The sequence below is a fragment of the Sarcophilus harrisii genome, chromosome 3, assembly GCF_902635505.1.
Source record: "Sarcophilus harrisii chromosome 3, mSarHar1.11, whole genome shotgun sequence".
NCBI classification, from domain to species: domain Eukaryota; kingdom Metazoa; phylum Chordata; class Mammalia; order Dasyuromorphia; family Dasyuridae; genus Sarcophilus; species Sarcophilus harrisii.
The window spans coordinates 597,144,655-597,159,279 of NC_045428.1; the positions used below are offsets into that span (position 1 = coordinate 597,144,655).

Genomic DNA, 14,625 nt, shown 5'->3' on the forward strand with positions numbered 1-14,625 from the left:
AAATAGGGGTAAAAGTAAGTGAGAATTTAAAGAGAGACCCTATGATTCAAGCTTAGCTGACAGAAAAATAATACATAATCACTTCTTGTACTAAATAGAATGGTGATCAAACATTTCTAAGTTCTTCGTGTTTGCAAGGAACTGAGTTAAACACTCAGGATACAAGGACAAAAATGAAAAGTAGTCCCTAGTCAGAAAGACTACCCTTTGATCTGTCAGATCAAATGGCATCATGACAGAGAATAAAGGAAAATAAGGATAGAAGATTGTTGCCATTGGTAATTCAAAAGGAGTTGGTGGGAGTCAGAGCTGAAGTCATTCCTGGAAGAAAAGGAGAAGGGATGGTTGGAAAGACCAGAGCTTGTAGAAATAATAGGAGTGAGATGGACAGAAATTAAATTTGTCTAAATAAATAAAGAATGTAAAAATAACCACCACAAATACTAATTAGAAAATTCATACAGCAGTTGGCTAAAGGATGGTGATGAGTCATGAAGGGCATGCTCAGATGAAGAGATAATTAAAACTTATGTGTGAAGATACATCCAACATCAAATCTGATTTAGTTTTTTTCAGGTACCTCATAATATTGCTATGATACATAAGGAAATGCTTTAGAATGATGTCTTCTGCTGTCATAGGATTTATGATTTACCCATTCGTGGGTGTTCCACTGTGGCCTCAGAAGGATCACATAACATTTGGGAAAGAAGATGCAGCCCAGTAACCCAACACTAGAGCTCAAGATGGAAAAGACTTCTACAGCTACCATAGTTTTCCCCTTGGTGCTTTGGTAAGTGGGCAAAAAGGAGATCCAGACACTGCAGAATACTAGCATGCTGAATGTGATAAATTTTGTTTCATTAAAGGTATCAGGGAGATTTCTGGCCAAAAAAGCCACAGAGAAACTTACCAGGGCCAGGAATCCCATGTAGCCCAGGACAAAGTAGAACGCAATGAGAGAACCTATGTTGCACTGTAGGGTGATGTATTCAGGCTCTGAGTGTGGATCTGCATCTGGGAATGGGGGAGAAACCAACAGCCAGATACCACAGAGAATCACTTGGATCAAAGAGCAGATAAGCATAATAGAAATGGGTGTTTTGGAGCCAATCCATTTTCTGCTTCTGCTCCCTGGTCTTATGGCTTTGAAGACTAGAACTACTGTGATGGTTTTAGCCAAAATGGTGGAGATGGCTATTGTGAATGTGATTCCAAATATTGTCTGTTGAAGGAGACATGTAATTGAATTGGGCTTACCAATGAAGAGCAAGGAAGACAAGAAACATTGGCTTAGGGAGAGGAGTAAGGTATAGCTGAGAGTTCTATTATTGGCTTTCACTATGGGGGGTGTCCTTATGCTTCACAAATACCCCAATGATCAGAACTGTCAGGACACAGAAGGCCAGAGCTGTGAAGGTCAGAGTAATTCCCAGCGGTTCCTCATAGACTAGAAAGGTCACCATCTTTGGCAGGCAGAGATTTTTCTCCTTATTGGAATATTCATTTTCAGGACACATGATACACTGGTTCATATCTAAAGATAAAGATATAATTATAACCAGATTTCATCAACCTTGGCATACATTAATACAATTTTTTAATCTGAAAGTCTTGACTATAAAGGGTCCTTTGTTTCTAAAATATTTGCTCAACATCTCTTTTCTCTCTAGGTCCCACAGACTAATAAGGATAGAAAACAGGACTTACACTTATGCTTTGGAACCTACTCAGTAACTGTTTATACATATGAGTGTATACATTTATATATATATATATATATATATACATATACATATACATATACATTCATATATACATATTGCTTCTGACAGCTAACTCCACTCCCATCCTGGACCTCATTCCATCCTTTTAAAAAAAATCATTTATTTATTTATTTTACCATTCTTTTCTTTTTTAAGTTTTTAGTTCCAAATCTTTCCCTCTTTCAAACACCTTATTTCCCATTGAGAAGACAAATAATATAAGAATAACTATGTGAAACTGCATAAAAAATGGCAAGAAAAAATAAAGTGAGAAAAAAATTTTCTTTATATGTACTTTGGAATTGTTTTGGATAACTGTATTGATTACAGAGACTATATCATTCATAGTTGATCATCATTTTGACATTGATATAGCTTTGCACAATAATCTCCTGGTTCTTCTCACTTTACTTTTCAGTATTTTATATGTCTTGTAATTTTTTTTTAATCACTGCCCTTATCATTTTCCATTGCACAATAGTATTCCATCACAATCATATGCCACAACTTGTTCAGTCATTTCCCAACTATTGAGCATTGGTTTAATTTCCACATAATTGCCATCAAAACAAAACCAACAAGAAACAAAAATAATCAGGGTTACTCTGAAAGCATTTATACATAGAGGTCCTTTTCCTTTTATTTTTTGATTTCTTTGGGATGCAGATATAGCAGCAATATTGATGTTTGAAAAAATTATGCATACTTTTTTCTCTTTACGAAAATTTCAAAAATGTTCTCCAAAATGTTTAGATAAATTAACTACTTCACCAAAAATTCTTTAGTGTACCAGTTTTCCATCAACCAGTCCTGCATTTGTGTATTGTGATGTGTACAAAGTGTTTCCTTATTGTTGCAAGTAGCATTTCTTTAATAAAGAGTGATATAGAAGTTGGGTTTTTTTTAAATCACTGTACATAGCTTTAATTTCTTCTTTTTAAAAACTACCTGTACATATTTTTGATCATTTATCAATCGGAGAATGGCTCCTATTTTTTTCCAGTATATCGCTCTTTTTCATTCAATTTTTTGGAGATTATTCAAACATAATCAACTCATAATCACGCCTGTTATTATACTTTTCTTTAGTCTCTAGTCATTTCTGGCCTTTTCATCAGAACCACTTTAAAATCTTCCATTTCATTACATGATCTCTTCCTTGAGCTCTTGCAACTATAAGCCTTAGAACTCTTCTCTGCATTCAAACTATGACTATGGCACCTGTTTGACAGTAGCTGACCACTAGAATCCTTACTTTAGGCAGAACAGTACTCATTCAGTCAAATGAGAAGAAGGTAACTCTGGTATTGCATCAGCATGTGAATTTCTGAGCACTTATACCATCTTTGGGACTTGAGAATTATATCAATAGACTTAAAAGTAAAGACAACTGGCATACAGATGATCTTGTGTTGTCCCCCTCACCAAAGTCACTGAGGGAAAAGACTAAAAGTAATGAAAAGTGACTCACCAAGTCTGTGAAGAGCCAGAGTCAGTTTTGAGGTCCAAATCTCTGGTGATCCACCAAAAATTGGAAAAAGTAAATAAAGCCTGAACCAACAAAAGATTTTAGGGGAAAAACAGTTCAAATTCTGGAGCATAAGCAGACAAAAAATGAAAAAGAAAATAAATGAAAATCAAAAGGAAAGCACTCTCTATATGAACTAAATGAGTTCAACATCAACAAATAAATTTTGGAAGAAAAAAATTTAATTAATCAATACCTGATGAGAAAGAGGTCACTGTGAATTCCCAAGAAAACATGTATTCACTGCAACATGTTTCTAATTCAAAAGTAAAATAAAAATTATGATAGCAGAATTTGTGTTCTTAAAGGCAGAAATAATTGGAAACATGGAGAAATATATATTCATAATGATATATTTTACCAATTTGAAAATATAAAATACATAAAAATATAGAGAATGAAGGGCATTTGGGAAGAAGAAAAATAATAATGTTAACAGGAAACATTGTATTTATACAATCCAAACATACTGATTTCAAAGTCAGAATGTGAGGAGAAAACTTTTACAGGACAGGTTTCACAGAATAAGACAATCCCCAAATTGAATAACAATGCAAGAAACAATAAAAAAAAATACTGTGCAACATGTCAGAACATGATAAAGATATTGAAAGTCAAAAGAATCCATAGAGTATTTTGAAGAAAATCAAAACAGACATCCTTTTCTGCAAACTCAAAGACAAACACACATAAAAGTTAAGAAATTCTCATGACTTAATGGGAAATTTTTAAAGTGCATAAGAGAAAAATAATCAAATATAAATAAAAAGGCTCTAGAAATATCTAATGCTGTGAAGGTTTGTTAAAGATTCAAAATCACAAATAAAGAAAACAATCATGGGATTGGCAGGATATAAAGAAACACATAATAAAAGATTCAGGAAATTTTCTATCATTTTCTAATATTTTGCTTCTATATCTTCTGAAAGAATTGATCATTTTAAGAATGATTCACAATTTAGAAAAAAAAGAGCATGTGAAATGTACAATGAAATAATAGCAATGATTTCAAATAGGAAAATAAAAATAAAGATATTATTAGCTTTGAGTGAAAAACAAAGACTACTATAAAAGGAAAAAATAAACAAAAGACTATGTTTCTATAAAGGAAACCTAACAATAGAAAAAAAGAAGACATTTACAGAAGAGAAGAGAGGAAAGGAATATTTTTTTAGGAAAAAATACAACAATGATTAGTTGAAGGGAATTAATATAAGGAAAATTTTATTAAATACTTAATTGAATAGAAGATATAAAAGGGAAAATATTTGGATAACTAAATAAATGAGATAAATGCAATTAATTAGTTAATAAAATTCAGAAACTATTAGAAAGTGAAAAACTAGTAAAGTTGCTCTAGAGGGGAAGGAAGGAAGCTATGGGATTAAGACAACTTTTCTAAACAAAAACAGTAGCAAGATTAAAATATTGCCTTTGCTAGGGTAGAATTTAAAATGAAATTCTAATTTGGAAAAGAAAACAATATTGGAAACAAATGGATCAAGATATAACCAAAGTTTTCAGAAAAATATGGCAGAATTTTGAATGCAATGGATAGATAAATCATTTTAAAATTCCAGATAAATTAGAAGAAAAATAAGATATATTTTAGATCATCTTCTTAAAATATGTCCATTTCCAGAAAGATGTGATGGAGTAACAATGTATTATAGTAGAAAGATTTTGCAAATAAGTGTGAAATGCATAAATAGGAAAGACATCATCAATATTTCCCACTTGTATCTCCTGAGGTTCATCATATGCTCCATGAGCTAGGTTGTACACTGTATGGAGCAGCAGGTTTGAAATCAGGAAAACCTGAGATCAAATCTGACCTTAATTATGTGACCTTTGGTAATTCAATTAGATTCTGTTTGCCTTAATTTCATTTTCTGTCCATGTGGAAAATAATAGCACCTCCCACTGAGGCGTATTGTGAGGATAAAAAAAAAAAATCATAAATGTAAAGCCACTGGGCTTGGCTTTCTGAAGTTATTGTTATTGTTTTCTTCCTGCAAGATTGCTACTCTAAAATTCATGCCTTTTTAGTATCCTTTTCCCTTGTGTCTCTCAGTCTCTAATCAGAGAAAATAGTGGGTGGACTTCAGAGAACTTGAAGATCCTCATTTCAACTAGATTCCCCTGGTGGTCAGAATGGGAATGACTTCTCATTCAGCTACAGGACTTCAATGTTCTTATCTCTCAAGTTTTTTTTTTTTTGTTTTTGTTTTTGTTTTTGTTTTTTTTCATGTGCTGTCTTCCTCATTACATTTTAAATTCTTTTAGGCAGAAACTATTTTTTGATTTTTTTTTTTTTTTGGTATCTCCAGTGCCTAGAACATTTTAACCATTTCATAAATGTTTAGGTGATTAATTTCAATTAGCATAATAAAATAGTCTTCAATTTAGGAATTTAGGAAACACAGACCCATATTGAGACAATGAAATTTTATAGTGAATGTGTCAAGAATAAATAGAATTATTAAAAATGATGAAAAAGACAATGATATGGAATTGCACATGTTTAACTATATTGGATTACTTGCTTTCTAGGGGAGTGAGATGGAAGAGAGGGAGGAGAGAAATTTGGAGCACAAGGTTTTGCAGGAGTTGGAAACTATCTTTGTATATATGTTGAAAATAAAAACCCATTATTTAAAAATGATAATGATATTTTAAACATAATTTATATATATATATACATATATACAAACATACAAACATATATATATACAAAGACATACATATAAATGTAAATAAATCCTGTTTTAAATAATATGCATTACCATAAAAACATAGATTAACAAAATTCAACATTCTCCAAAGATAAATTGCAAAATATAATGATGCCACAAGTGTTCCAAATCACTAATAAAAGAAATTGTAAAATAAAAGTGAAAAAAAATCCCTGATTTTTCTTGGTCCTGTTCCCCATACCAGGATCACTCTTTGGCTCTGTTCTGACTACTAACTTCTGAAGATTCCTCTGATTCCAACTAAAATCCCACCTTCTTCAGGAAGTCTTTTTATCTCTTTCATCTCTTTAATACTTTCCCCTTTTGATTATTCTGTCATTACTGTGCCTGTCATTTGTTCATATTTGGTGGCATGTTGTCTCCCCCTTTAGATTATAAAGGTTATAATTATCATTTCGGAAATAGCTAATAACATTATGACACATAAATATGATGGAATTTTTCTTTGGTTGTTTTGAGCAATGGTAATTATTATATTATAATAAATATAAAGACCAATGGAAAGACTTGTCTGAAAGAATAGATAATGATGTAATCTGAGTGAAAAAACAAAGTAGAATGTGTATAATGGTCATCACAATTCCAATAGAAAAAAAAAACAACAAAATGCAACGAATATAATAAAAGAATGTATGTTTCAAAATTACAAAGGATAGATATATGACCCTAATGAAAAGATATGAGAAGAAACTACAAGCTGTTTTTTTGGCAGGGAGGTGAATTCCAAAAATCTTTTATACTGCATATTTTTTTTTGATGTATTGATTTGTTTTACTGATTTTATAGACTTTTTTTCCTTTTCCCTTTACTTTAAAAATTATTCTTGTTATATTGTATGATGCTCTGAGAGGAAAGAATGTAATGGAGAGATTTTGGTAATATATAAAAAAGATATTAATAAATATTCAAAACATGGATTTTCAAACTTAAAAAGTGCTTTATTACCTATTTACCAGATGATACAGACACAACAACTTGCATATGTATGTATATGTATACATGTGTATATATGCTTTCTTCACTTTGGATGAAAAAATCTGATATTAGGTATATCATTTTTATTTCTTTTCCAGTTTGAGTTTTCATTTTTTCCCTAAGTTTCTGAGCATCACAGTTATAAATGTAAACAAAAGGCATTCAATTCCCAGTTTTCATTTTTGATATTGTGCTGACACTACCCACTTTGTTCTGCCAGCTTGCTTGTCCCCATCTCTGGTATTTTTCCAATGGTGTCCAGATATTTGCCCCAGGTGATTTATTTCCATAGAATGTATATGACCTTAAGAGTCAATTTCAATTCTATACCCAACACTCTTGTAAGGTAAGGAGGAGGCATTTCTCTGTATATACTCACCAGTCTTGTTGGAAATATCCCCCTCTGGGCAAGGGATACAATCAAAGCAACAGATGGCCATGCCCTCACGGGCAGATTTCTGAAATCCCAAGCCACACTTCTCAGTGCACGCAGAATGGGGAATCTGAATAAGGAAGAAATCTTTGAGGGGGCTTATCACTCAAATAGTCTAGAAGGTCCATAACAGTTTGGGAACCGATGATGTTGGAAGGTCATAAATTTTGGAGAGTTTTTGGAGGAGTAATCATACCTTGTCTATGTGTCTAAGGATTCAACCAATCAAATAATAAGCATTTATCAATTACTTTATGTGTAACATTCTGCTAATTTCTAGGAAATATTAAGTGAATGAAATGTGATTCTATCTTGAAGAAAATACTCAAGAAGTCAATTGACAAATAAGCAAGAATTCCCAAATGGATTTAAATTTAAACTGCAGACAGGCTTACACAAATAATATATATGTACACAAATATTTTTTTAATATATGTACATCTCATTATATAAATATATGATATTCTTATTTGAACTCTTGTTATGAATCTTTTTATGCATACTATTCTAAAACATACCTACTAAAGACAGGTATCATTCAGGATCCTGTCCTGGACCGTCTTTTATTCTCCCTTTATACTTCTAACTTGGTGACTTCATCAATTCCCATGGATTTCATTGTCATCTCTATGCTAAAATTTACCAAATCTACTGTTCCTCTACTGATATTTCTGTTGACTTCCAATCTCGCATTTCGTATTGACTTTCAAAAGTCTTAAATTGAATGTCCAGTAAATATTTTAAACTCATTATTTCTAAAACTATGCTTTTTACCTTTTCTCTGAAACTTTAAAATGTTTTATCTACTTTATTTCTGTTGGGCACAACAGCAGTTCCCAGTCTTTCAGGTTTACAACCCAAGAGTCATTCTGGATTCCTCAGTATCTCTCAACCCTTCATATCCAAGCTGTAGCCAAGGATTGACCTTTTGCTCTTTTGACACTTTCATCATTTTAGGACAAGCTCTTATCAATTCATTCCTAGATTATTTCAATAGCCTAGTCGAAGGTCTGCCTACATTGTCTCTTCCCACTCCAATGATTTTATTCATCTAATAAATTGATTTTTAAAGCACAGGTCAGATTTTTTTTCACCCTCCCTCCTCATCACAATAAACATATTCATATACAACATATACAAAATGTTCTATTTGACATTCAAAACTCTTCATGATCTATGCCTCTCCTACACTTCCAGCATTCTTAAACTTTATTCTCTTAGATTTACTCTTTGATTCAGTGATATTGACTCACTGGCTGTTCCAGACACTTTATCTTGTGGCTTCAGACATTTTCCCTGACACCTCCTCCATTTCTAAGACTTCCTTTAAGTCTTAATTAAACTCTTCAACAGGAATCTCTTTGAAGACTGAGACTGTCCTGTGTCTGCTCTTGTATTCCAAGAGTCTAATATAAAGTCTGATACATCTTTTTGTTATTAAGTCATTTTTCAGTCATGTCCATCTCTTTGTTATCCCATTTTGGAGATTTCTTGGCAGAGTTATTGAAGTGATTTGCCATTTCCTTCTTCAGCTCATTTTACAGATGAAGTATTGAAGTAAATAAGAATAAAAATCCATGATGTTTTGTCTTCCTAATTTTGGGTCAAGTATTTTATCCATTTCTAGATGTTCTCTCCCCACCCCAGCATATAATAGATACTTAAATAATATTTACTGATTGACTGAACCCTGTGTCACTTAGGAGGGAAGGTAACCCAACCTCTATATCTAAAGCTTGAATACTTTCCCACTAAATACCACTTTCACTTTGAACATACAGAGGGTATCACAAAGTACCCCATTTATAAAAACTATAGCAAAACAGAAATGAGAGAATGTATCCAGGGGAGAATATATGAAAGAATATAGAGGATGAAAGAGCTTTCCTGTTGGAAATGGGTTGATGAAATTTAACTAAAGGAAATTGTCTTTTATCTCATGCACTAGGAAACTCCCTGAAGGTCACCTGAATAGGAATATGGTACACATGGCCAATTCCTTTCATGTATTGCCAGAATATTATTCTTTCAATAGCTTCCATCTTCTCTCTCAAACCTGGCCACCAGAAGTACTGGAATTGATTCACTGATTTAAGAGTTCTCAAGGTTGAGCACTCCCAAAAGAGAACTAGTCTTTTCATTGATGATTATTTCCCTTAAAGGAAGTGGATAGAGAGATAGACAAACACACACACACACACACACACACACACACACACACACACATATACATACATACATAGATAGATAGACAGACAGATGAACTACAACCATTTATTGTACTCCCTACCCCACCCCCACAAATAAAAAAATCCTAAATGATTATTTCACTGACAGTGTATAAACAGGAAATTCAATTAATTTAATTAACAGGACATTAAATATCTCTTCATCCTTCCCCAACTTAACTTATTGATTTTTTTTTGTTTTTATCCTTGTGGAATGGTATCAAAATTTTTAGTAGTAAGAACTTCAATACTTATAAATTAAATATGTCCTTTGGAGGGAAAAAAAGAAGTGAAATTAAAATTCCCATTTATAGACTTTCTTATGTCCATACTCTAAAGAAAAATCTCCCTGTGAATTACTACTAACCTTTAGATACAATTGGTTCCACATGATCATATTCTCATGGATGGAAAGATCTTCACCAAATGGAGCATGAGGAATAAACTCTCCCACTTTTACCAGAACTTCGGTACCATTATCAAAGATTGCAAAATTAGTAATATCATAGTTTCTCGCAGCAATCCTTTTCTCATCCATGAACACCTGGTCACCGACAGTGTTGTTAAATTGGATGTTCCTAAGAACAGAGTGCAGCTGAATGGAAAGAGAATTTAGTTGTGATGCTTCAATGCAAGATGCCCCCCCAAAATTTTGAATTGTTAGAATATAATCTTTTCATCAATCTCAGGCACACAGTGATGATTATAATCTTCAACCTTCAAAGAATTTGACCTCCTTAATTAATTTTTTTTCAATTCATTTATGTGATCAAAACTTTTTTATTATTCCATTTCTCACCATGCTTCACTCTCCTAAAGTTGGTCGTCACTTTTGGTGGGATTTCTGATTGTTTAATCCCTCAATAGATTTTCACAATATTAAGGAATATTAAATAGTGACGATTATTTTACTTTCTTCCCTTTTCAATCCTGCCTCCATTTTAATCTTTTCCTCATTACATCATCCTATACTCTCAAATCCTTTGATCACTTGTCTTATTGACTCTCTTGCTATATCTCAGAACTGGAATGTTCATCCAACAACCCTTTCCTAACTCAATTCACTATCTGTTGTTTAGAACTGATAGAAGTCACATATACCACTATATTAAATATATTATGAATTTATGTTAACACACTACATTTGAACACTCAAAAAGAAAGAAATTTGTTTGATTCATTTGTAAATAATTTGCTCTCTCACTCCTCACATTGATTTTTTACTCTTTTAAAGTCACATATCCCCCTTTTTAAAAAATTTCTTTACCCCAGCATCTCAGCCTTTATTGAGTTTGTGGAGGACATAAGATAGGAAATATCTCTCATAGAACCAGAGTTTCATAGAATGATGGGTAGAGAAGACCTTGTAAATTGCATGCAACCCCACCATGTTATTGATGAGCTGCATAAAGATTAATATAGACATTTGCCACGTTAACACAAGTAACAAGTTTCCTTTCCTCATATTCTGGAAAAAGATACATCCTTCAATTAATTATTTTTCTTTTTTTTTTTAAATACTGTACTTTCTCCTATCTCTTGTTTCTTTCCAACTTCATTCTAATATGTTTAAGCTACTTGAATCATCAAAACAAAGAAAAAAACCAACTACACTCAATCACACTAGTTTTACCAAGCTATTCTTTTATCTTCTTTTCATTTCTCATTCACAATTCTAAAGAGAGAATGAAACAAAGAAATTGTCTCCAACTACTAAGACAGAATCTTTCTTAGCTCACTTAATACTTTTTTCTGAATTCTGATGTCATCACTGAACAATAAAAGCTCTCTTAAAAATTAGTAGTTTAATCACTTTCTTTAAAACAGATTTCTACTTCAATTGCTTATTGTCTTTTAAATTTTGTACTATTCAAACATACTTCATTCATTCTAATTCTTCTAAAAAAATCTTCACTAAACCCTATTAGTGTGACTGAAGCTATCTATTATACTTCATTTTTCTTCTCTATCATTTACATTTTTAGGAAACAACAATAAGAAACATAACCCAACTTGTCTCCACTGAACACCACAATTTATGATACTATCAACCAACCCTTTTAAAGTGGATCCTGACATGATCACTGGACAGTGATCAGTGTTTTTTTAATGATCAAATGTGGCAGTCTTAAGTCTTCATATTTTTTTGAAATCACTGAAATATTTCTTTTCTTCAATAATCTTTTATTTTTCCAATTGCATGTAAAAATAGTTTCAATGTTGACTTTTGTGAAATTTTGAGTTTCAAAGTTTTTCTCCCTCCCTCCCTTACCTCCACCTTTTACAAGACAATAAGCAATTGGATATAGATTCTTCATAGATAAACATTTTAAACATATTTCCATATCGGTCATATTGTAAAAGGAAAAAATCAGAACAAAGAGGAAAAACCATAGGAAAAAAAATAACAAAAAAAAATGAAAATAGTATTATGATCCAATCTGCGTTCAATCTCTATAGTTCTCTGTCTAGATGTCAATGGAATTTTCCTTCCCACATTCATTAGAATCATCTTAGATCACTGTATTGCTGAGAAGAGCAGAGTTAATCATCACATAATCTAGCTGTTACTGTGTAAAATATTCCTTTGGTCCTGCACTAAACATGAGTTCATGTAAGTCATTCCAGACTTTTCTGAAATCAGCCTGCTCATCATTTCTTATAGAAAATAGTATTCCATCACATTCATGCACCATAAGTTGTTCAGCAATTCTCCAATTGATGGGTATCCCCTAGATTTTCAATTCCTTGTCCCCATAAAGTACTTATTCAGCATGAATGATCTCCTAGAATCCCAGGGGTCCTCAAACTTTTTAAATAGGGGGCCAGTTCACTCTCCCTCAGACTATTGGAGAGCCAGACTATAGTAAAAACAAAAACTTTGTTGTGGACCTTTAAATAAAGAAACTTCATAGCCCTGGGTGAGGGGGATAAACGTCCTCGGCTGCCGCATCTGGCCTACAGGCCGTAGTTTGAGGATCCGTGAATTAGATAATGGCTGAACAAATTATGGTATATGAATGTAATGCTATAGTATTGTTCTATAAGAAATCAGAAACATCAGAAAGACTTACATGAATTAATAGTGAGTAAAATTAGCAGAACCAGGAGAACATTGTACATAGTAATAGCAATATTGTGCAGATGATCAATTTTGATAGAGTTTGTTCTCAGAAGTACAATGATCTAAGGAAATTCCAAAAGTCTCATGATGAAAAAAGTTATTCACATTCAGAGAAAGACCTATGAAGTCTAAATGCACATCAAAGCATACTAGTTTCACTTTTTGGTTCTTTTTTTTTTATTTCTCATGGTTTTTCCCATTTGTTCTGATCCTTCTTTCACAATATGACTAATGTGAAAATATGTTTACTATGATTGTATTTCTATAACTTGTTCCATATGGATCGGTGTCTTTGGAAGGGAGGCTGAAAAATATAAATAGGAGTCATAACAGTAAGTACTGAAAACTATTAAATAAATAAAAACAATAATAAAAAGAAAAGAAAAAGAAAATCAATGATAATAGGAAAAAAGAAAAAGAAAGAATTGAATGATAAATAAAACCTTTTGTTTTCTTTCTCTTCATTCTGTTTCTTGGTATTTTTATTAAGTCTAGAGATGTAATAATAATTTCTATGAACATCACTCACTTATCTATGTAGCCAGCCTCTTACTTGATTTTACTGTCAGTTGCTTATAAGTCTAGCCTCTCCTACACATTGTTACCCCATGAATTTTTCTCAAGCACACTTTTGACCACGTCAAACCTCTAAAAACCCAACTTCCAGAGTTCACTATTGCCTCTAAGATAAAATATTACTATATTATCCCTTCCACATCACAGGGGTTAGTAATGTGATTGCCCTGCAATCAGGAGAATTCACATACTTGTGGCAGTAAAACATAAAATATCTTGATATTTTACTATGCCAGGCCCATATTTTATGCATTTCTGAGTTTGCAAACTTTTTCTGTGGTGTCTGCTGTCTTTAATGTTATCTGCAAAATGCTCAAGAAAATTCCGCCTTAATTTCTTATGCCTTTGTCAGAAACCCAGTGTTCTACTGCTTTGATGCTCTCTTTTATAAATAAAGATCTGGAGTGGAAGAAGTCTCTATAAATTCTGATTGGATTTACTAGATCGTCACTCTTGTGTGAATCTCAGAGTTTTGCTGGAATTACTTTATGGGTGCAGTATGATTTGCTTCTTGTTCTGGAATCTACCTTGTCTGTAAGACCTTTCCAGTTCAGATATGGTTCCTAATTTCCTGCTTAATATGACTTAAAATTCCTGCCCAGGTAAGTAGGTCAAGCTTGATAATGCACCATTTAAAAAATCTGTTCTTCTATTTTGTCTGTAAGAATACTTGCCCTTCTTCAATGCTGATTCATCTCTCTTATTCCCTTCAGTATTTTAAAGAGCAAAGAATAACACAGATACTAAATCGATTACCTCTTTCAATTTAACATTTCCAATGCATTGTCCTCATGACCACACTGTGAAGGTGTCACAGGCTTATTTTCCATGTTTTACAGGTGAAATAACTGAGATTTAGAATTGTTCAGTAATAATGAAAATGATGATCAAAATATTTGTATGTTTCAATAACATCCATTTTTATACAGAGATTAAAACACTTTGAGAGTTAAAAGGCACCTCATAGGAAAAAAAATAATTTTTCAGCTTCTTCCTGAAGACTTCCAAGAGGAAAAATCCATAATCTTATGAGACAGCCAATTATGCTTTTGTTTATATTTAATTTTCACATTTTTTCTTACTGATGAACTTATTTATATATTCATTTATTTAGTTATTCATTATCTTATTTTCTCTTGATGTGAAATCTAAATTGTTTTCAGCATTTAACCACTCTTCTTCCTGCCCACTGAGGACAAATGGAATAATTCTAATCTCTATATAATGTAATCAATTTTA

General features: G+C 32.3%; 1 protein-coding gene across 1 annotated transcript in view; it reads right to left on the reverse strand.

Annotated features, from left to right (window-relative positions):
* Window positions 1–592: 592 nt before the first annotated feature.
* Window positions 593–14,625, reverse strand: part of LOC100932618 (vomeronasal type-2 receptor 26-like) — a 29,672-nt gene continuing 15,639 nt past the window's right edge. Inside the window, 4 exon segments of the mRNA XM_031961701.1 lie at window positions 593–1,348; window positions 1,350–1,537; window positions 7,405–7,528; window positions 10,054–10,281. Of these exon segments, the coding sequence (XP_031817561.1) occupies window positions 593–1,348; window positions 1,350–1,537; window positions 7,405–7,528; window positions 10,054–10,281 (1,296 nt within the window).